The 21,070-nt window shown below is 65.8% G+C and overlaps 5 protein-coding genes across 18 annotated transcripts; 2 read left to right on the top strand and 3 right to left on the bottom strand.

Moving 5' to 3' along the window:
- The first annotated feature begins 6 nt into the window (after positions 1-6).
- Positions 7-5,249, top strand: WDR24 (WD repeat domain 24). The gene is made up of 8 exons (XM_047838086.1): positions 7-1,107; positions 2,111-2,288; positions 2,438-3,110; positions 3,675-3,793; positions 3,872-3,993; positions 4,088-4,192; positions 4,272-4,612; positions 4,766-5,249. The coding sequence occupies exons 1-8, from the start codon at positions 627-629 to the stop codon at positions 5,117-5,119; spliced, it is 2,373 nt and encodes a 790-aa protein (XP_047694042.1). The 5' UTR covers positions 7-626; the 3' UTR covers positions 5,120-5,249.
- Positions 445-9,462, bottom strand: STUB1 (STIP1 homology and U-box containing protein 1). 2 transcript variants are annotated; one of them, XM_047838100.1, is made up of 7 exons: positions 9,151-9,460; positions 8,424-8,622; positions 8,172-8,337; positions 7,874-7,961; positions 7,693-7,749; positions 7,487-7,603; positions 7,038-7,408 (listed from the first exon to the last, which is right to left on the bottom strand). In XM_047838100.1, exons 1-7 carry the CDS (start codon positions 9,307-9,309, stop codon positions 7,283-7,285), a joined length of 912 nt encoding a protein of 303 aa, XP_047694056.1. In that variant the 5' UTR covers positions 9,310-9,460; the 3' UTR covers positions 7,038-7,282. The 2 variants fall into 2 exon arrangements, with proteins under 2 accessions (XP_047694057.1, XP_047694056.1); XM_047838101.1 differs by lacking the exons at positions 7,038-7,408; positions 7,487-7,603 and adding an exon at positions 445-455 and having other exon boundaries at positions 7,608-7,749; positions 9,151-9,462.
- Positions 5,258-8,105, top strand: JMJD8 (jumonji domain containing 8). 4 transcript variants are annotated; one of them, XM_047838105.1, is made up of 10 exons: positions 5,258-5,533; positions 5,612-5,707; positions 5,862-5,910; positions 5,988-6,084; positions 6,159-6,227; positions 6,332-6,451; positions 6,545-6,612; positions 6,688-6,822; positions 6,909-7,036; positions 7,583-8,105. In XM_047838105.1, exons 1-9 carry the CDS (start codon positions 5,418-5,420, stop codon positions 6,987-6,989), a joined length of 831 nt encoding a protein of 276 aa, XP_047694061.1. In that variant the 5' UTR covers positions 5,258-5,417; the 3' UTR covers positions 6,990-7,036; positions 7,583-8,105. The 4 variants fall into 4 exon arrangements, 2 of the variants coding, with proteins under 2 accessions (XP_047694061.1, XP_047694062.1); XM_047838106.1 differs by having other exon boundaries at positions 6,909-7,005; XR_007147725.1 differs by lacking the exon at positions 6,545-6,612.
- A 1,451-nt stretch (positions 9,463-10,913) lies between the features above and the next one.
- On the bottom strand, positions 10,914-13,667 carry RHBDL1 (rhomboid like 1). Of its 5 annotated transcripts, none has more exons than XM_047838098.1 (8): positions 13,519-13,667; positions 12,888-13,049; positions 12,412-12,636; positions 12,186-12,334; positions 11,956-12,068; positions 11,781-11,881; positions 11,640-11,700; positions 10,918-11,470 (listed from the first exon to the last, which is right to left on the bottom strand). In XM_047838098.1, the coding sequence occupies exons 1-8, from the start codon at positions 13,555-13,557 to the stop codon at positions 11,292-11,294; spliced, it is 1,029 nt and encodes a 342-aa protein (XP_047694054.1). In that variant the 5' UTR covers positions 13,558-13,667; the 3' UTR covers positions 10,918-11,291. The 5 variants fall into 5 exon arrangements, with proteins under 5 accessions (XP_047694055.1, XP_047694053.1, XP_047694054.1 ...); XM_047838095.1 differs by having other exon boundaries at positions 10,921-11,563; XM_047838096.1 differs by having other exon boundaries at positions 10,922-11,563; positions 12,888-13,046.
- A 1,539-nt stretch (positions 13,668-15,206) lies between these two features.
- On the bottom strand, positions 15,207-20,922 carry RHOT2 (ras homolog family member T2). Of its 6 annotated transcripts, none has more exons than XM_047838089.1 (19): positions 20,788-20,922; positions 20,594-20,647; positions 20,423-20,504; positions 20,291-20,334; positions 19,359-19,412; positions 18,819-18,871; positions 18,636-18,744; positions 18,362-18,463; positions 18,170-18,268; positions 17,929-18,037; positions 17,718-17,838; positions 17,397-17,481; positions 17,163-17,305; positions 16,979-17,079; positions 16,769-16,899; positions 16,556-16,636; positions 16,316-16,438; positions 16,025-16,227; positions 15,207-15,739 (listed from the first exon to the last, which is right to left on the bottom strand). In XM_047838089.1, the coding sequence occupies exons 1-19, from the start codon at positions 20,812-20,814 to the stop codon at positions 15,613-15,615; spliced, it is 1,848 nt and encodes a 615-aa protein (XP_047694045.1). In that variant the 5' UTR covers positions 20,815-20,922; the 3' UTR covers positions 15,207-15,612. The 6 variants fall into 6 exon arrangements, with proteins under 6 accessions (XP_047694045.1, XP_047694044.1, XP_047694043.1 ...); XM_047838088.1 differs by having other exon boundaries at positions 20,594-20,652; XM_047838087.1 differs by having other exon boundaries at positions 20,423-20,647.
- Positions 20,923-21,070: the final 148 nt, after the last annotated feature.

A 21,070-nucleotide genomic window follows, 5' to 3' on the forward strand; every position in this document is an offset into this window, starting at 1 on the left:
CACTTCCGGCGAGCAGGTGGGCGGGAAAGAGAAGGGCTGCTTCCGGCCCGGCGGTTCCGGCCAGGCCCGCCCGGCAGTTTTAGGCGATGGCTCCAGTGCCGGCGGAGGGAGAGGCTTCTCCGATCCCTCCAGCCGTGTTCCCGCGGCCTCCCCGGCCCCGCGCGCGCCACTCTCAGTGCTCCGCGCCGCCGGGGTCTCCTGCCTCCCGTCCGGCCAGACCCCTCAGGCTCTTTACACAGCTTGGCCCTTGAAGTCCCGTAGTTGGCCGCCGCGCCCCTCTGGCCCTTCCGCCTCTTCCCTGGAGGCCCTGAGACGGACTGTGGGGACTACTTCGCATCCTTGCAGGGACTGACTGACCGAAGGTCCAGTAACCACCCGGGTCTGACTGTTGAGGGATGGAGCGGGGACCAGGGCTGGCACTGACCGGGTAGGGTCTACCCACAAGTCAGACGTGTCTCCTGAGGGGCGGTGAACGGTCCTGGATTGGCTCCCCAAGACTGACCGGCCCAGGACTAAGCAGTTTGGGGGAACCCAACCAGGGTGGCGGGTCTGGACTGACAGGCCCCTCCTGGCTGACCAGGCCAGCCCACTTGACAGGCCTCGTGTCCCCACCCCCCCGGGCAGCCATGGAGAAGATGTCCCGAGTGACCACGGCCCTGGGTGGCAGTGCGCTGACGGGCCGCACCATGCACTGCCACCTGGACGCGCCGGCTAATGCCATCAGCGTGTGCCGTGACGCCGCCCAGGTGGTCGTGGCGGGCCGCAGCATCTTCAAGATCTACGCCATTGAGGACGAGCAGTTTGTGGAGAAGTTGAACCTGCGTGTGGGCCGCAAGCCCTCGCTCAACCTGAGCTGCGCCGACGTGGTCTGGCACCAGATGGATGAGAACCTGCTGGCCACGGCGGCCACCAACGGCGTGGTGGTCACGTGGAACCTGGGACGGCCGTCGCGCAACAAGCAGGACCAGCTGTTTACAGAGCACAAGCGCACGGTGAACAAAGTCTGCTTCCACCCCACCGAAGCCCACGTGCTGCTCAGCGGCTCCCAGGACGGCTTCATGAAGTGCTTCGACCTCCGCAGGAAGGACTCTGTCAGCACCTTCTCTGGTGAGGCCCTGGAGGCGGTCGGGCAGGTGGAGAAGGGCACCACGTGCATCCAGAGTCTTCAGGTGTGCTCCCCGAGAGCACTGCCAGAGTGGCTGAGGGTCAGCATGGGAGCAGGGGGCGTGGGACGAGGGAGAGCCTGAGCAGACTGCGGCCAACCTGGGCCGCTGAGCGGACGCTTTGGTTTGCTGCCTCCTCTTTTCCTGCCTCAGAGCCCCGGGCCGCTTCACTGAAGGAAGCCACGTCCCCGTGGTCCTCAGCTCGGGTCCTCCAAGGTCCTCAGCTCGGGGATGAGAGGAGGCGGAGTATGCTGCCTGCCCCTGCCCCCCAAGTTCTTTTCCCAGCAGGCCCAGCTCCTCCGCCACTGGCTCAAGGCCAGCTGGCCCGTTCACCCTGATGAGACCAAGTGCGGCACAGGGCGGAGCCCTCGGTCGCCTCAGGGAACTGGGGGTCCTCCTAAAACACCTGAACTACCTGCGCTGTGCAAAAGCTGGAGTCTTTGAAGGCTCTTGGTGTGCTGGTCCAGGGGGGTGGATGTGGACCGTTAAGGTCTCCGGTCCCCGGAGCTGACCCGGCACTCCACCTCAAGGCGAAGGGATGGGGCCGAAGCTGGGGCACCCTCGGGGGAGTGCAGACAGCCCAACAACGCTCAGTGCTCCGATGGCCGGTCCGGAAGGCAGGCCGCAGCTTTGTGCAAGGGCTCACGTCAGATGCAGGATCCAGGGAAAGTCGAGGTCGTGTTTCTGCTTCGGAAACCACATGATGCCTGGCATCCTGCTCCCTGACCTGATCTACCCGAGCTCCTCTGTGAAGCCTCTGCCCACCACCGCCCACCCTAGGCAGGCTTAGGGGTGTTTACTCCGCCTCCTAGGCTTCCCGGCCTTGGTCATGGGCAGCCATGTGACTGCAGTCCAGTCACTCCAAGGCCGCCACACCTGGCTGCCCTCTCTCCTGGAGCCTCCTGTGGGCTGGCTCTCTCACCTTCTCCCTCCATGGATGTCCACAGGCCAGTCTGAGAGTGTGCGGGACGTCCAGTTCAGCATCCGAGACTATTTCACCTTCGCCTCCACCTTTGAGAACGGCAACGTGCAGCTCTGGGACATTCGGCGGCCTGACCGCTGTGAGAGGATGTTCACAGCCCACAATGGACCTGTCTTCTGCTGCGACTGGCACCCTGAGGACAGGTGTGGGGAGGGGTGGGGAGGGGAGGGCAGTGGCAGTAGGGTGGGACAGATGGGCTCACGGAAGGGCTGCCTCAGAACCTGTGAGGCAGAGAGCGGGGAGCCCTCCCACCCCAGGAGAGGATGCTGAGGGTTTCACGGACCTATTGCAGGGGCTGGCTGGCCACAGGTGGGCGTGACAAGATGGTGAAGGTCTGGGACATGACCACGCACCGCGCCAAGGAGGTGCACTGCGTGCAAACCATCGCCTCGGTGGCTCGAGTCAAGTGGCGACCCGAGTGCCGCCACCACCTGGCCACCTGCTCCATGATGGTGGACCATAACATCTACGTGTGGGACGTGCGCCGGCCTTTCGTCCCGGCTGCCATGTTTGAGGAGCACCGCGATGTCACAACGGGCATCGCCTGGCGCCACCCACACGACCCCTCTTTCCTGCTCTCCGGCTCTAAGGACAGCACGCTGTGCCAACACCTGTTCCGTGATGCCAGCCAGCCTGTTGAGCGCGCCAACCCCGAAGGCCTCTGCTATGGCCTCTTTGGGGACCTGGCCTTTGCTGCCAAGGAGAGCCTAGTGGCCGCTGAGTCTGGGCGCAAGCCCTACGCTGGTGATCGGCGCCACCCCATCTTCTTCAAGCGCAAGCTGGATCCTGCCGAGCCTTTTGTGGGCCTCGCCTCCAGTGCTCTGAGCGTCTTCGAGATAGAGCCTGGCAGTGGCAGCATGAGCTGGTTTGTGGACACGGCCGAGCGTTATGCCCTTGCTGGTCGGCCTCTGGCTGAGCTCTGTGACCACAATGCCAAAGTGGCTCGGGAGCTTGGCCGCAACCAGGTAGGTGGGGTGGCCCCAGAGGCCATGGGCTCCCAGGGGCCATGACCTTGGGGGTGCCTCCGACTGTTACATCCAAACCCTTTCAGGGATTTAGCACTCAGCTCTGGCTGCTCCCACCACCAGCCATCACCCTGGTAACAGGGTGCCCAGTGCCCTGCCGTGAGCCGGAGGCCAGTGCCGTCCTCTGGGTGCAGGTCTCGGGTGTTATGGGGTTCAAGTGCCCTCTTGAGGCTCGTTTTTGCTTTTGGATTTCCCAAGCTGTCCCCGCTCTGCAGAGGTGCATGCAGCCACTCTCGTCTCCCTGGGTCAGCGGGCTCATTTCCGTGTTGGCTGCCTTCAATTTCTGCTTTTGTCTATTCCCCTGTAGGAAGGAGGCTAGAATTTTTGCGTTTGGCATAGGCGTCAGTTTCCCCCGCTTGGGGTGGGTCAGGATGCTAGGTCCCTGGGGCAGCTGAACACTGAGAGGTTGTGATTCCATCTGGGTGTGTGTGTGTGGTGGGGGGGGGTGCTGCATGGGGCACCAGGGACCCAGGCTCCTTGTAAGTGCCTGGTGGCTGCTCCTAGGTGGCACAGACCTGGACCATGCTACGGATCATCTACTGTAGCCCTGGCCTGGCGCCTGCCACCAGCCTCAACCACAGCGTGGGCAAGGGCAGCTCTTGCGGCTTGCCACTTATGAACAGGTAGACGCCTGGGGGTGGCTCTCCACAGAGGGTGGGACCGTTGGAACCCATCTACCCATCAGCCCTCCCTGTCCCCAGTTTCAATCTGAAGGATATGGCCCCGGGGTTGGGCAGTGAGACCAGGCTGGACCGTAGCAAGGGTGACACACGGAGCGACACGGTGCTGCTTGACTCCTCAGCCACACTCATCACCAATGAGGGTAGGCTGAGGGGCAGGCAGGGGGTTGATGGGAGTGGGGCCAGGGCATCCCAGAACCAGCTGCCTCTGGAACGCCCACCCTCCCTTGCGGGCAGATAATGAAGAGACAGAGGGCAGCGATGTGCCTGCAGACTACCTGCTGGGCGACGTGGAGGGCGAGGAGGACGAGCTGTATCTGCTGGACCCGGAACATGCACACCGTGAGTGGGGGCCGGGAGAGTGGGGTTGGGAGGCAGGGCCGGAGGCTCAGACCCTGCCTTCCCTGCCCCTGCCTTGCAGCGGAGGAGCCCGAATATGTGCTGCCCCAGGAGGCCTTCCCGCTACGCCACGAGATCGTGGACACTCCACCTGGCCCCGAGCACCTGCAGGACAAGGCCGACTCGCCCCACGTGAGCGGCAGCGAGGCTGATGCGGCTTCCTCAGCTCCCATGGACTCCTCCTTCTCGCTCATCTCGGTATCACACGCCCTCTACGACAGCCGCCTGCCGCCCGACTTCTTCAGCGCCCTGGTGTGTGACATGCTGCGCTTCTACGCCGAGCAGGGCGATGTGCAGATGGCCGTGTCCGTGCTCATCGTGCTGGGTGAACGCGTGCGCAAGGACATCGACGAGCAGACGCAGGTGGGTGACCGGGTCTCCGGGAGGGCCTCCCTGCCACCCCCAGACCTGACCCCCCGCACGTCTGCCTTCACCTGCACCCGGCGCGCTCAGGGTGAAGCCCACAGCACGCCCACCTCCCGGCCTCTTGCCTCCCTCCCCTCTCCGCACCGCCAGGAGCACTGGTACACGTCCTACATCGACCTGCTGCAGCGCTTCTGCCTCTGGAACGTGTCCAACCAGGTGGTCAAGCTCAGCACCAGCCGCGCCGTCAGCTGCCTCAACCAGGCCTCCACCACCCTGCACGTCAACTGCAGCCACTGCAAGCGGCCCATGAGCAGCCGTGGCTGGGTCTGTGACCGGTGCCACCGCTGCGCCAGCATGTGTGCTGTCTGCCACCACGTGGTCAAGGGTCTGTTCGTGTGGTGCCAGGGCTGCAGTCACGGCGGCCACCTGCAGCACATCATGAAGTGGCTGGAGGGCAGCTCCCACTGCCCTGCGGGCTGCGGCCACCTGTGCGAGTACTCGTGACCCATCTGCGCTGGGCCTGGGGTGGGTGGGGCTGGGCGTGCGAACCAAATAAAGGACGCGGGAGCCGCAGTCTGAGGCTGCCTGTCACCCCATCGTGCCGCCGCCAACGGCCGGGTTAGTTTTTCCGCGCTGTGCGACCGGGGTGGGTAGGTGACCTCATCGCCATGGGAACTGGCGGGGGGCGTGGCCCTAGCCCGGGTCGGGTGGCCTTCGCTCCGCCTTCGAAAACACCCTTCCTTCCGGGGCGGGCCAAAAGAAGGTGCTTCCGGGCCGTTGCCGCGACGACGGAGCTCCCGCCATGCCTCGCGGCGGCGGGCTAATGGCGTCGGGGGCGCGGCTGCAGTTACTGCTCGCGCTCTGGACGCTGGCGGTCCCGGCCCGGCCGGTGGCCGCGGACGCGGGCGACGGAGGGTGGTGAGCGGCGGGGTCCGGGCGCGCGGTGGGGCCCGGGGCGCGCGGTGGGGCGGGGGTGCTGACCAGCTGTGCCCGCAGGCAGCGACGCGGGCCTGGGGCGGCGGCGGTGGCGGAGGAGGAGCGCTGTGCCGTGGAGCGTCGGGCCGACCTTAGCTACTCCGAGTTCGTGCAGCAGTACGTTCCCCTTACCCCGCCCCGGAGCGCCGATATCGCGCCCTTTCTGGCCCGCCCGTCCTCCCTGATCTCCCAAGATCTATTTGAACTAACGCGTGGGGGCTGGAGTGGGCAGGCGCGGGTCAGACTTGGCCGTGACTCTTGCCCCTTCTAGCTACGCCTTCTCCAGACCCGTCATCCTCCAGAGGCTCACAGACAACTCGGTGAGTGCTGGCGCCCCTCCTGGCCACTTTCCGCCCTTGCTGGGCCCAGCTCTTGAGTCTTCTCCCCACCCCCTTAGAGGTTCCGGGCCCTGTGCTCCCGAGAAAAGCTGCTGGCCTCGTTCGGGGACAGCGTGGTACGGCTGAGCACTGCCAACACCTACTCCTACCGGAAAGGTGAGCTGCCCCACCCTGCCTGCCAGCATCTTGCGGGCGGCCCCAGCGAGTCCTGACCAGCCCCTTTCCCGCAGTGGACCTGCTCTTCCAGGAGTATGTGGAGCACCTGTTACACCCCCAGGATCCTACCTCCTTGGGCAACGGTGAGTGGGCTTTGGTCGGCCCTGGGGTGGGGTCGGAGGAGATAGGGGCATTGGAAGTACTCGGGTGCCAAAATCCCTGCGTGTCCTGTGTTCTTTGCTGGCAGACACTTTGTATTTCTTTGGGGACAATAATTTCAGCGAATGGGCATCACTTTTCCAGCACTATTCCCCACCCCCATTCAGCCTGTTGGGTACCACAGCTGCTTACAGCTTTGGAGTTGCAGGTGGGTACCCTGCAGGAGCAGAGGGCATGGGAGAGAGGGAGGGGGTGGGGACTACAGGCTGGGTTTGGTTAGCGACTGCCGGTAACTCCACAGGAGCTGGTTCTGGGGTGCCTTTCCACTGGCACGGGCCCGGCTTCTCAGAGGTGGTCTACGGCCGCAAGGTCAGCACAGGATGGGGGCTGAGGCTTGGGGCTCGCTGACTGCAACACAGAGTGACCTTGCTGCTCCGCCCCCAGCGCTGGTTCCTGTACCCCCCCGAGAAGACACCGGAGTTCCACCCCAACAAGACCACACTGGCCTGGCTTCAGGACGTGTACCCAGCCCTGGCACCATCGGAGAGACCCCTGGAGTGCACCGTCCAGGCTGGCGAGGTCAGTAGGTGACGACAGGAAGGGGCCTCCAGGCTGGACCAGCTGCCACTAATTAATTTCTGTGCCCCGCCTCCATCCCCCACCAGGTGCTGTATTTCCCTGACCGATGGTGGCACGCCACACTAAACCTGGACACCAGTGTTTTCATCTCCACCTTCCTCAGCTAGCCAGAGTGGGCGGCTGGTGAGACCAGCACACACCAGCACACGCCCCCGTTAGTGCTCACAGATTTTATTACAGGACAGTGGTGGCGGCAGCCCACCCTCACCTGCTGTTTCTGGCCCAGACAGGTGGAGGTGGGGTTCATGGTCCAGCAGCAAAACTGATGAGGGTGGGGGTGGGGACACTGGGGCAAGGATCTAGGGACACAAACTATGTACAGGGACTGGGAGCTACTGCCCCAAGGCCCACCTGGGCCAGGATAGTAGGCAAGGCGGGCTGCCCTTGCACTCGCCCGGCCTCAGTAGTCCTCCACCCAGCCGTTCTCAGAGATGAACGCATCAATGACCTCTTTCATGGCCAGGTTCGGGATGAGCTGTTCCTGGGTCAGGGGGCTCCGGGTGACAGGGTCAAAGTGACCCACACGCTGCAGTGTGCAGTGACAACAGGGTCAGAAAGCGCTCAGTGCTTATGGGTCCTGCTCCCAACACACGTGGGCCCTCACCTGCAGGTGCTCCTCGATGTCCTTGCGGTCGTAGGTGATGCCACTGGGTGTGATGCACGGCTCCCGCATGAGCTCAAAGCTGATCTTGCCGCACAGGTAGTCGGGGATGTCTCGCTTCTACAGCACAGACAGTCCTGTCATGCACCAGGAAGGGGACGCCGCTCCGATGCCTGCTCCCCAGCGCCAGAGGACCTACCCGGGCTTACCTTTCTTTTCTCATCCACCTGGGAGAAAAGCTCATCCATGTCTGCTAAGTACTTGTCCTGCAAAGAAGCAAGCAGCTACGCATGGGCCAGACGCCCCATCCCCCTTCCCCAGGCAAAGGCCCCCTCCCGCCACAGGCACGCGGTCTGGCGCACACCCACACACGGGCCGGGGCACCCTCACGTGCTTGGCCTCGATGCAGGCCTGCTGGGCCCGGATGTGGCTGTCGTCCTCATCACCCTCGTGGTTCCTCTGGCACTCTTCCAGCTCCCTGGGGGTCAGCCAGGAGCTAGTCAGAAATGGGTCTGGCCAGGAGAGGCCACACTCCACCCACCCCTTGTTCAGGTTTCATTTCCCTCCATCTCCTGCTCGCCCATGTTGGCCTTCAATAAACACTCGTGTTCTTGGCTCCGAATTAGCCCGAGAGTGCTGACTTGAGGGGGGTGGGGGGCACGCGGAGCCTGCCGCTTGCACAGCTCACCTCTCCCGCTCGGCCACAATAAGCCGGGTGAGGTAGGAGTGCAGCTCGTTCTCCTGGTGGATGCGCCGCTCCTCAATGCTGTTCCAGCGCTTCTTCTTGGCGATGCGCAGGGCACTAGGGATGTCATCCCCAAAGTTGAGCCGCTGCTCCTTGGCGAGGTTGTAGGCTGGGGGGAGAGGGGCTTCAGGTCACCTGGCCAGACTATCCACCTGGTCCCAGGCACCCCTACAACCTAATAACCAGTAGGCCCACCTCGCTGCAGGTTGGCAATGGCCTCATCGTAGCTCTCCATCTCTAGCTGGCATTGTCCCAGGAAGAAGTGTGCCTTCACAGACTGCCCGTCCAGCTCCAGGGCCCGCCGACAGTCTGCTAGGGCCTGCTCGTGCTGCTGCATCTTCAGGTAGCACAATGCCCGGTTGGTGTAGTACACTGCCACCAGAGGATTCCGGGTCTGGGGACCAAGGCCGGGCCAGCCAGCATGAGGAAGTGAGCTCTGCGCGCCCCCCTCTGTCCTAAACCCTATCCCGGTTTGGAACCCACGGCGAGAATCAAGACACCAGAAATTTCTCAGTTTCAAAGCTCCTGCATGCTAAAGATTAGTGGAGGGTGCGCTCCCGGTCCCAAGGCCTGCCTGAGCCCACCTTCTTGCCCCCCACGAAATGTTGCCGAGATAAATTTCCGAGCCCTGTGGAGATCCCCAGCTTTGGGCCTGGAGTTCTTAAGGAACAGGGATCTCTCGTCCGCTGCCCGGGAACCTCAAGCACCCTGAAGCCCCACTCGCCATACTTCTCCAGCAAGCAGCACTGGCTGGAGAGCAGTGGCCTTGACACCTTTGGAATAAGAGCATCGCTAAACTCTCAGGGCCCAAACGTCCGCGCGTACGAGCCAGGACCCATCGAAGGCCCGGGGCCCGAAGTCGGGGCCCCGCCCCCTCCCCTGGCCCGGTCGCAGATCCCCTCCCCGGCGCGGGTGCACTCACGATGGCGCGGCCGTAGCAGGCCGCTGCCTCCGGGTACTTGCGGCCCACGAAGAGCCGGTTGCCCTGCTCCTTGAGCTCTTGCGCGCTCGGGCTTTTTTCGGGGCTTCCGCCGCCGGCGCCCAGCCGCGCGCCGCCTTCCTTCTCCTCCTTGCCCTTCATGGCGCCGCGCGGCACAGCCTGGGCTCAGCTCCCAGGCTCCGCGTCTGGCCCACCCAGCGCCCGCAGCCCGAGCCCGCAGCCCGAGCCCGCGATCCGCTCGGGCCCGGTCCAGCGATCCGCCACCGGAACTTCCGGCCGCGGTGGGCGGGGACGCGTGTGCGTCCGACGGGCTGCGGGGGTGGGGCCGGCTGGAGCATGCGCTCGAGGCAAAGCGACCCGCGACTTCGGAAGGCTACGGAAGCGTCAAGAGTAACCGGGGCTGATGTCAGCCCCGCCCCGCCGAGGCCCCGCCCCGCGCGTGAACAGGGCGGCCGTCCGCGGGCAGTGGGGCCTGAGGCCTCCAGCCGCCGGGCCGTGGTCCCGGCGCTCCACGGCGTGGTGCTGCGGGCGCGCGGGGACCGCCAGAGCGGCTCGAGGCCCTGGGCCGATGGTAGGGCGGACCACTCCCGATGCCCGAGTCTCCGTCACCGCCCTTCCCCAGGTGTCGAGAGGAGTGTCCGCGGCCACCGAGGGCCGAGCGGAGAAGCACGTGACACGGGACGAACTGGAGCGGCTGCCGGCGTGCAAGCGGGTGGTGAGGGCTTCCCACGTGTGGGGCGGGGCCTCGCGGCGTGGGGGCGGGCCCCCCGGGTGAGGTCCACCACCCGTGACCCCCAACCCGATCTGCCCCGATCTGGCCGCGGAGGGGCCGCTGCCCGAGCTGGTGGTGCAGCGCTCGGCCGGCGCCCTCCGCCTCCAGGCCGACGTGCGGGCAGCCCTCACGGAATTGTGGGCCTCGCGACTGCCTCGGGTTAGTCGGGAGAGCTGGGCGCCCTGGCGGGGTCGCGAGACCGGGCGTGTTAGTGACCCTGTCTGTAAAGTGAGCCCAGGGCCACGTCCATGACACTTGGGGATCCCTAGGAACGGCAGCCCTACGCCGAGGTCGTCCAGACGCTGGCGGGGCATGAGGGCTGCCCCTTCACTGCCCATAACCGTCCTGGCTGCGGGAGCTCCAGAGGCGGTAGCCTTCACGTCCGAAGGCCGCAGTGGCCGCAGTGACGGGCCAGCCAGCGCTGCAGTACGCCCACAAGCCCTAAGTGTTGCACCTGAGCCGGAAGGCAGGGAGGGCATCCCATCCAAGGCCCTGGTCAGGCTGGCGAATGCAGGGCTGTACAGCATAGACTGGCCAGCATCCCGGGGCCCCAAACTGCCCCTGCCCCTCCCTAGATAGTACCTGAGGGCCGTGGACCCCTCACCGTGTGCAGACAGCACTACGGACGTGGGCTGTGGGGCAGAAGCTGTGCCCAGACCTTGGCCCCAGCCCGGCCACCTGATGACACCGTGCCAGCCAAGAAGTGCAGGATTCAGGCCGAGTGAACTTGGGTGTGGCCCAGGGCCTGCACCTGCCCGGTAACCTCAGGCCACAGGTTTCTCTGGGTGTGAGCTGGCCAAGGAGGAGGCTGGCTGCTGCAGGAACTCAATAAACGCTTGCTGAACTCTCATCTGACTGTGAGGACCACCCCACTCCCCACTCCCACCTGCCCCCCGCTACACAGCATACGAGTGCAGAAGAGTGAGGGAGGAGCCCAAGCTGTCCACATGGAGGGAAAGGCCCTTACGGTCTGCTCAGCGAGTGGGAAGGAGGCCAGGCCCGCCCTCAGAGCCCTGGTGCAGCCACCTGGTGCTGTGTAAAATATTTATTCGTTTTCCAAAAAGGCTCAGACCGCAAATCGTGGTGGGGAGGCTGGGGCAGGGTCTCCTCCAGGGCCACACTTGGGGACCTCCACTGCCTGGCCAGGCAGTCCTACCTCCCCAGGCCTGGGAGGGGGTGGCCAGGGCTGATGTAAGGCTTGGCCTGGACACCATGGGCTACAGGACCCACCAGTCCCCACGGAGGACAAGCAGTCTTGAGATGTACATTCACAGAGGACGGACACGCGGGCTCGCCCGGTGGCTGGCCCACACACGCCCGCACCCTGGCCTGTGTGGCCCTGAGGAGCCCGTCAGGGTGGTGGGGGGATGTGGGCGCCTAGCAGGTCATAGGCGAAGACGTTCCAGAAGATGGCGAAGAGCAGGAAAGTGCCGTAGGCAAGCAGCACCACCCACCAGCCGCACTGGTCCCGAAGTCGCTCCTCATAGCTGCGCAGGATGGTCAGACCCATGCTGACCCCGACCACTGCACCTGCCAGGTGTGCCATGAAGCTGGGCTGTGGGCCTGAGGCAGGCAGTGGTGGGGAAAAGCGGAGCCACACGGCCCGGCCCACCTCGGAGCTCACTGCAGAGAAAGGCAGCAGGTGGGAGGCACCCTGGCCTTAGGCTGAGGCCCCCCAGCCCCCTGACCCCCTACTTACTGCACACCAAGGCCAGCACCATCCTCAGCAGCTTGTAGGGACACCTCATCCCAGCCCAGTTCTGATGGAGCGTGAGACAGAGGCTGTGAGACAGGCCTCGTGGGCCCCTCCCCACGCCCGCCCCGCAGTCCGCCCTATTACCATGACGACGTTGGCCAGGTGTGCCGAGCACAAGGCGTAGACCCCACCAGAGCCCCCCACCACAGGGGCCCGCATGTCGGTAATGGAGACAGTCAGGGAGCCTGTGTGAGCAAAGGGAGAGCAGTGAGGGTGAGGCTCACCAGTGGCAAGGCCAGGGGGCACGTGCCTGCCTCACCTGCCAGCACGCCGGCCAGGTAGAGCAGGCTGATGCGGAGCAGACCGTGCACCATCTCCAAGGGTACCCCGATCATCAGCTGCAGGAGCGCGTTGAACCCCAGCTGCTCCAGGCTGGCCGTGTGGGTGTAAACAGATGTGAAGGCAGCGGTCAGGCCACCAGCCCCGGCCTCGAGGGCCTGAGTCCTCCTGACGCCCTCGGAGAGATGCCAGAGGCGGGCCCGGACTCACCCAACGTGCATGAACATGTAGGTGAGGAAGCGCCAGGCTCGAGCACGGTGGCCGGGATGGTACACGAGGGGGCTCTTCATGTACTCAGGGTGGTAGGTCTGCAGCACCCATTTGTTGAGACGGGCCCCGTAGCACAGGAACACGATGATCTGGGAGACAGAGGAGTTAGGGCCAGGCGAGGCCAGGCACGGGGGCGGTTCCCAGAGTGGTGGACAGGTGGGCACACCTGGGCAAGGGTGACCGAGGCCATAAACACGGGGGGTGGGCAGCTGCGGTGCCGGTAGAAGTACCAGTGCCGGTCCACCTCCCGGGGCAGGATCTCGTAGGCGACGTAGCGCACAAACCGCTTGTAGACGCCCAGGCCTGGCTCATCCAGCAGCCCGTCCCGGGGCAGGGCCCTCTGTCCGTTGGCGATGGCCCGCTTAAAGCTGCTTGAGCGTTTACTGCTGATCTGGGCGGGGGGGGGGGGGGGGGGCCCTAAGCATGGGCCACCGTACTCCCCGCCCACCCACCCCTAGCCACCCTGCCCCCTTGCCCCCACCCAGCTTCTGGCAGAGTCTGAGGCCCTGCCCCAAGTGCACACCCCTCCCTGGTGGGAAGGGCAGGGAGTGAGGGCTGCCCGCCCACCCCACTCTGGCCAGGGCACTGTGCCTGTCAAGGCCTGGGCCCGTACCCTTGCTGTTTGCCCGTTATGGCACTGACCAGGTCCACCAGCTCCTGGTAGCAGACCTGGCCCCGCTCGTTGCTCTGGGCCAAGGCCACCAGCATGTCCAGCTTGGCTGGGTCCAGAGGCAGCTCATGGCTGTGCACCAGGCCAGTGAAGGTGTCCGCACCGATGAAACCTGTGTTCTCAGGGTCCAGCTGCTGGGGTGGGGTGGGGTGGGGGGGTGGGGCGCCGGCCAAGGCTTGAGGGTGGGTCAGGCCAGCTGGGAGAGGCAGGCTCCAAGCACCCTGAGACCAGACCTCTGTACCCACGTAGTCCCCGGAGCCGCCAGGACACCAGTGCCTGGGTCCCAGGCCTTCAGCTCCTACAGCTCTTAGGGGCCTCCCCGCCTCATTTCTGCCCTGCCCATCCTCCTGGAAGGATAGGACCAAGGTCTGAGCACAATCTCCCTCCCTCCTGTACCTCCCCAGGCTCCCTGGTCTGGCTGGCCCTCTCCTGGGGTCTCACGCAGGGGGGGCCGAGGTCGTGGGGGAGGGGGCTTGAGAGGCTAGGCGCCAAGCGGGGGCTCGACCGCGGCTCTCTGGGAGCTCCGTCGCCTCGGCGCAACCCAACGTTGGGCCGAGGGCTGCGGCGGGGGCGGTGCCGGCGCCCCCCACCCACCCCACGCACCTGCTCCTGGATAAGCTGCAGCAGCGAGCTCCTGTCCATAGAGCCAGGCGGGGCCGGGGGCCGGGGTCGGCGGCCGCGGCCGGAAGGGGCTGCTCTGCGGAGGACTCCGCTCCGCCCCGGCCCGCCCGCTCCGCCCGCTCCGTTCGGCGCCGCGTCACCGAGCCAGAGCCGCCCGCCCCCGCGCGCACGCTGCCGCCGCCCGCCCCGCCACGCGCGGCCGGGACACGCGCGCGCCCTGCCTGCGGACGCGCCGCAGGCAGGAACAGCCGCGACCGGAGCTGGGGTCTCGCCGCCACGCTTGCTGCCGTCCCGTTCCGGGGCCGCTCGTTAACGCGGGGGAAGCGACTGGGAAACTGAGTCACAGGGCAGCGTCCAGATCCCTCCCTCGCGCGCCCCTCTGCTTGGGGCCTCAGCGCTGAAGCCACCTCCTCGGGGAAGCCTTCCTGACCACCGCACTGCCTGAGTCCTTACCAGGCCAGGGCTCCCTTGAAGGTGCCGGCAGGCCCGCCAGACACGCTTGCTCCCAGGCGTTAAGAACGCACCACAGCCCCTCCGTGTGGGAACCAAGTCCAACAGGGCAACTAGCGGGAGTCGGGGAGGCTCAGTGCAGCTGTCCTTGCTCAGCCCGTGGAGGCTGAGCCCCAGCACCCATCTGGGCCTGGAGGCCCCTGACCACTCTTGCAGCCGCGATGCTGCAAGGCAGGACCTCCAGTTCCAGTTCACTGGGAGCCGAGACAGACCCATGGGCATTGGGGCAGAGCCCCCAACACACGAGGCTGCAGCTGGCTAGGAAAGGTCGCTACTTTGTGGGGACGGCCAGTAGAGCCCTCTAGCAATAGAGGTGACAGAGACCAAAGGAATGTGTCATCATAGCAACCCCAGTGGCTAGAAAGAGCATCCTGCCCCACCCTAAGGCAGGTGAGAGCTGCCCCCGTGGGCCAGCGGGCCGGGAGGCTGCCAGGGATGTTGGAAGGACAATTTCAGAGTCAACCCCAGACCCTTCAGCAGGCCTGAGCCTCCCCGTGGAGCAGCAAGCCCCCCCCCCAACTCCTGCAAAGAGCATTTTGGGACTTGGGGAAGGTGCCTCTCAGGACTGCGATGGCAGGAAGGGCACCTCGCCACACCACAGGCTCGCTGCTCCAGACCCCAGAACACATACCAAGTGAACACCTAAGAAGTGCTGAAGCCCAGCCCTAAGCCGGGCCCCCCCACCCCCAGCCCTGCAGGTTGGGGTCTCTGGCTGTCCCCTGCCCAGGGAGAAGGGCAGAGGCCTCTGGTCAGGGCCTGAGGAAACAGGGCAGATACCCCAGGCTGGGGCCAGACCACACCAGAAGGGCGACATCTGGGCAGGCCCCCGTCCCACCGCAGAGTCCCCCATCTTCCATACACCACAGCCTCGCTAACTAACGGGATGGTCAGACTGGGGGTGGGGGTGGGGAGGCAGTGCTGCGGGGCACACCGGCCCTGGGGCGGGGCATCAGGAGGCTCTCAGGTAGCAGATCTCCTCAGGCCAGCATGGACCTTGAAGGGTGCAGAGGCTCGTAAGCTGCAGCTGGGCCGCGAATGAGACCCCAGAGTGGGCCCCAGACCTGGAGGAGGCGTGGGAGCCAGTGGTGAGCTTTCAAGCCCATGCGAGACAAAGGACACGTTTTAGCGGATTCAAGAAAATCTGTCTTCCGAAAGCAGGATTCGAGATGCAAAAGACACCAGCAAAGTTTAATCAGGACACCCGAGCTGATGCCTTCTGAGAGGGGTGCGGCACTGGACCGGTCTCCAAACCAGGGAGGAAGGCCACACGGTGCTCAACCACTTCCTGCCCCCCGCCTCCGGCCCAAAGTTCTGTTTTCCGACACCCTTCACGCCCACTGGCTGCCTGGGACCAGAAAGGTGTGGAGCCCTGAGAACTACTGGAGTCTGGGGTCACACGCTTCCTCGCTCATGATCCCCAGTGCCCCCAGAACCTCGGGACCCACCCACGGGTCTTGGGCACGGGCAGGGCAGTGGGCAAAGTGTCCCCAGAAACCAGGTTCAGACAGAAGTTAGGTCTCCTCGAGCACGTGGCCCCAATACCAACACCCGGGGGCCCCTGAGGCCTCATCGGGTCTTCACCAGGGCCCTGTAGAGTGAGAAGCTGAGAACAGCAGTGACAGCAGCCCCGATGACCCCCAGTGTCACCCGAAGCCAGAAGGAGGTAGAGTGCAGCTCCCCGTGGGCCAGGTGTCTGCAAGAAAAGAGAGGCCGGCTGGAGGCGCCTCCGGGACGCTGCCCAGAAGCTTGCTGCCACACCCCCACCCGCCTCCTGGAAAGCCCCAGAGCCCACGGGGCTGTCAGCGTGGGGAACAAGAGGGCTCCCACGGCAGGGGGCCACCAGCGAGACCAGACCCGCCCCGCACCTGCGTGACCCCGACCACACGGCTATAGCTGTCCTGCTCTCCCGGTGACAGAGGCCACCGGTCACCGGGCTGAGGACAGGCTCCCACCACAGGGGCTGTGTGCCGGTACCCACGGGAAAGTGGCCATGGCAGCGAGCCGGGTGAAGACAGCGGTGCTGAGCTTGCCCGGGCTGGCGCAGGAGAACGGAGCAGGGGCGGGCAGCCGGTGCCTGCGGCAGAACTCCGCAGGCGACAGGCCAGGTGGCGAGATGCCCTCAGGCAGGTCAGCCTTGGAAGAGACGAAGAGGCAGGGGGTCTGCCCATCCATGTAGTGTCGCTGCGGAGAGAGGGGCCACATCAGGGTGCAATCCCCGGTGGCCTGGGCCAGAGTACTGCCCCAAAGGGACTAGGGGTGGGGGCCTTGCCTTGTAGACGCTGGCACAGAACGCAAAGGACCCGGGGTCGCTGCCATCGAACATCAAGCAGGCCACGTCACAAGCAGCATCGGGTGTGGCGGCCAACAGGCTGTCTGCGCTCACCTCACACAGCTAGACACAGGGCGGTCTCAGGAAGGGGTCCGGGGCTTGGCCCTCTGGGCCACATTGAGACAGGTCCCCCGGCACGGACTCGGGGTCTATCCCGGGGGGGGGGGGGGTCACACTCACTATCAGGTACTTCTCCTGCCCGTTGACCTGCACTGTGTTGATGGCGTAGACGGCAGGCTCCTCGGGGAACTCCCTGCGATCCTGGCGTGGAGGAGGGAGGCGTCTGAAGCCCACCGGCCTAGAAGCTGCCCAGAGCCCCTTGCCCCTCGGGCGGCGGGGGGAGGGCCGGGGCAGGAGCTGGGCCCCCTCGCCCAGGGATACTCGGACGCTCACCTCCAGACGGCGGCCGAGGAAGGCCTGCAGAAAGGCGGATTTGCCCACTCCGCGGGCTCCCACCACCTTGCACAGGAGGACGTTCCTCTGCGTCTGCCCCTTCTCCTGATCCAACCTCTTCTCTCGCGTGACTGTGGACAGACAGCTAGGGCGTGACTGAGGGGGCCGCCCGGGAGGGGCTGGGCTTGGGGTGAGAGGGCGGATGCCCACCTGTGATGGCGTGGGCCTGGGAGTCCCGCTCGCAGAGAGTGGGGTAACCCAAGTAACCAAGGTGCTCGAGGCAGCGCCGGACATCCAAGTAGGTCACCAGGCTGGGGGACAGGAGGGACGTGAGGCCAGGGAGGCGTGCCGTCACCGCCGAGCGGGAGGGGGCGGTGGCAGGGGTGGCACTCACGTCCACTGGCAGAGGTACCCGTGCAGGGGCAGCCGGCCCGCCTCGGTGGGGACCTCAAGAGGCAGCTGGGAGCCCCAGGGCGCAGCTGGGAACACGCTGAAGAAGCTGTCCAGCTCCACAGGCGAGAGGCTGCCATCGTGGTCCTACAGGCAGAGAGGCTGTGGGGACGTGTGCCTGGAGGCTGGAGGGGCTGGGGGAGGGGGGGGCGCACGGCGGGAGTCACGACACCCTCACCTGATCGTGCTTCTCAAACACCCTCTGCACAAACTGGTAGCCGAAGTGGTTGAGCTCGGTGCTGCAGCCGGGGGGCACGTGGAGCCTGTGGGGGTGGCAGGGGCTCTCTGGTTCCCAGGGAACCCCGTGCCCACCACACTCCCCACACCCCCCGTGTCCCAGGACGGGGAGGCTCCCGCATCACCCTCTCGGCAGAGCAGAGTCCGCCCACGCGTTCCTCCCAGCCTGCCTCCCCGCGGGCGTGGGGGGCTGAGGAGCCCCCCGGGCACCGGCCTGACGCGGAGAAGAGAGGGGGAGCCCAGCGCCCCGCCCAGCACTCACGGCGGAGCAAGGTAGTCCAGGGTCAGCTCCAGTGTGTCGTCGTAGCCAAAGCGCCGCAGGATGGTCCACGTGGTCTCGTGGCGGCCACGCTGGATGAACAGCGTGTTCAGAAAAAGGAAGCCTGTCCGGAAAGGGGCGGAAGGGCGAGTGACGCTGGGCGCGGCCTGACTCCTCCCTGCTCCCAAGGGATGGGCAGGGCGTCAGGACTCACCTTCCAGGGTCAGCCGGTCCTCCCGCACACCTCCCACCACGTTCTTGCACACCACCGTCTTCACATCCTCCAGGGCCTGGGGGGCCAGGGGGTGCCCGAAGCAGGATTTCTGCCCCCGAGGGAAAGTCGCCATCAGCCGGCCAGCCGCCTCAGCGACTGCTCAGCGTCACTAAGGGCACCCGAGGCACGGAGCGCAGCTGAGCCCTCGAGGGGTGGGCACCAGCAGCAGAGGGGGCCGCACCTGGAACGCGTTGAGTTCCTCATCACTGAGCGCCTGATCTAGGTCCTGGTCTGAGAGCCTGAAGATGCGCGTGAGGGCCTGGACACACGCGGGCCTCAGCTGCAGGGACAGCCGGCTCAGCACGTACCCCACCGCCCCCGCCCCCCGCCCCCCGCCGGTCAGCTTCACCTCCTCACCCTGTCTGTCGCCCACCTGCTTGGCCTCAGGGTCGTAGAGCGGGGCCGTGGGGTGTAGCACAGCCTTCTGTGCATAGTAGAACAGCTCCGAGATGTTTCTTAGGTTCTTGGCAGAGCACTGGCGGCCACGGAGACAGACTCAGAAACGCCCCGAGGAAGATGCTGGCACAGGGTAGCACGCAAGGCTGCACCTGGCCTCAAGGACACCGGCGGAGGTCCCGGGGACAGCGGCGCAGGGGCGCGGGCCACAGGGCCTTGCTGCTGGGTTCCCGGTCTCACCCGCCACTCACCTCCACGCAGGTCTCGATCTCAGGGAACTGGCTCATGATGGGCAGCACGGCCTCCATCGAGCTGCCCGCCCGCAGGTCTGACTTGTTGCCCACCAGGATGATGGGCACTCTGGGCAGAGAGACCCATGGTCACCGTGGGTGGGGGAGCTGGCGGGGCCCACCCCCCTGGGCCCTGCCCGTTACCTGGGGCCCCTCTCGGTACCCCCGTTCACCAGTGGGATCCATTTGGTGCGGATCTGAAAAGCAAGGCCTAGCCGTGAGGAGAGGGGCCTGCCTGCCCCACGGCTCCCACCTGGAACTCACGCCTAGAAGGGGGAGGTCGAGGCCCACTGAGGGACAAAGTCACAGATGCCGGGAATGTGCCCGCTTGGAGAGGACAGCAGGTGGCACCTCATGTGATCCTAGCAAACACACCCAAGGGACCCGGGATCAGCAGCCCACGGCACCCCGTTCCACAGACTTGTGACCACCCACGGGCCCTGTGGGGAGACAGGGCCACAGGAGCTCCCCGGGGAAGCTGCGGGGTCCTGGCTACAGGCCCCTGCACCCAGCGTGGCTCCGCGAGGTTTCCTGAAGCACTGGTCAGAGATGGGGCCAGACACAAGTACAAGTCGCCCAGAGCCTGGGTCAGCAAGGTGTGCCCCTGAAGTCTGTATGGAGGGCAGCATGGAGGTGGGTGCCAGCAGCAAGGACCGGGGTGGATCAGGAGCTCTACCCCCTCACCTTCTCGATGGTAGTCTCCTCAGACACGTCATACACCACACACACCACGTTTGCCTGCGGGAAAGGGGGTGAGGCACGGCGTGACCACGGGCTCCTTGCTTCATGCTGCCCTTGATGGGGCCGGAGACCTTGGAAACGCCCCTCTAGCCGATGCTCCCCGGCCACCGTCAGCTGCTCCAACTTGGCAAGTCCCTCTTGGTGGGGGTGTCGCGGCTGCCAGGCCCGAGCACTGCAGCTCTGGCCAGTGAGGCTCCTGGAGGGCTCAGGACCGACACCGCCGCCCCCAGAACTTGGCACCCCGGCCCTGCATTCCCTTGTCATCTTGGGCACAGAGAATAACGAAGTACGCCGTGAAGGATGACGGTGGCAAAAAGGCCGCCTCTGAGTAACTGTGGCCATTGCCCTTGCCCAGCAATGCCCCAGAACACAGCAGGAGCTACAGGGACAGCTACCCGCCCCTACCTCCCCCATCGCAGCCTGGTTCGGGTACAGATCCTCCTGTGACACCACACGAGCAACGATGACCTATAGCCGTGGTCACAGCACCCACTAGGGTCCAGAGGCTTGGAGCAGTGGACCGGACTACGGGATGGGAGGGTAGGTGGCCAAGGCACGGAGGTGCCTAAGGGGTCACTTTGAAGAACACTGAGACTGCTCCCCAGAGCCCACCAGATGAGCAAACAATGGGCGCACTGAGCCAAAGGGCTGGCCAGCCATGTGGCGTGGGTACCAGGGCCCCTCTTCTCCCCAGCTCCCAGCGGGGTGAGTCAGAGGAGCCGGACAACTCTCAGTACTGGGAGGTCAGGGAGGGATTAGCGGAGCACCTTAGTCTAATCCCTCGGAGAGAGAAGCAGATCAGGCGGAGGCAGCAGCCTGCACCCAGGCCCTAAGTGATCAGCAGCCCCTTCCTGAGCCCTCAGGGCACGCTGTACCTTGTCAATCTCTTCCTGAAGCTCCTCCGCCGTCTGCTCGGCCTCTGGAAAGAAAAGACACGCTACTGCAGAACTGCCCAAATGCCTGTTACTGGGCAGAGGCGGGGGGTGGGCTGGGCGGGCCGGCTCTACCTGAGTAATCCACGATGTGGGTGGGCACCTTCTCCGGGGTGACGTCTGCGGGGATGGTGATCTCTTCTGCTCGCGGAGGGACCTGGAAAAGACGCGGCGTACCGGTGGCCCGGGACGGGGGGAGGTCGCGCCGGAGAGACACCGAGGGGTGCGGCCGCGCTCGGCTCTTACCTCCGCGGGGAACTCTTCGCCCACGAGAGACAGGATCAGCGACGTCTTTCCCACCTGGGCTGCGCGGGGCGGAGCGGTCAGCGCAGCGGCCAAGAGCGCGGCGCCCCAGCCCCAACGAGGCCGGACCCTCGCCGCGACCCCGGTGGCCCCAAGACCCCCCCCCCCCCCCCCCGCTCCCAAGCCCGGGGTCCTACCCTCTCCCAGGAGCAAGATGCGCACATCCCGCTTCATGGCGGCCGCACGGATCCGGATTTGGATCTCGACCCCGATCTCGGCTCGACCCCGGCCCGACCCCGATCACGGATCCAACCCACGCTCTCCCACTTGCCCGCACTTCCGCCCCCCGCCCGCACTTCCGCCCCCCGCCCGCAGAGCCGCACTAACGAGCGAGGCGGGCCAGAGCGTCCGGACTGTGCGGCGGCGCCACCGCGCGGGCACACTGGGCACCGCGGGCATCGCGCCGGAGGGACGCGGCTC

The sequence above is a fragment of the Prionailurus viverrinus genome, chromosome E3, assembly GCF_022837055.1.
Source record: "Prionailurus viverrinus isolate Anna chromosome E3, UM_Priviv_1.0, whole genome shotgun sequence".
NCBI classification, from domain to species: Eukaryota; Metazoa; Chordata; class Mammalia; order Carnivora; family Felidae; genus Prionailurus; species Prionailurus viverrinus.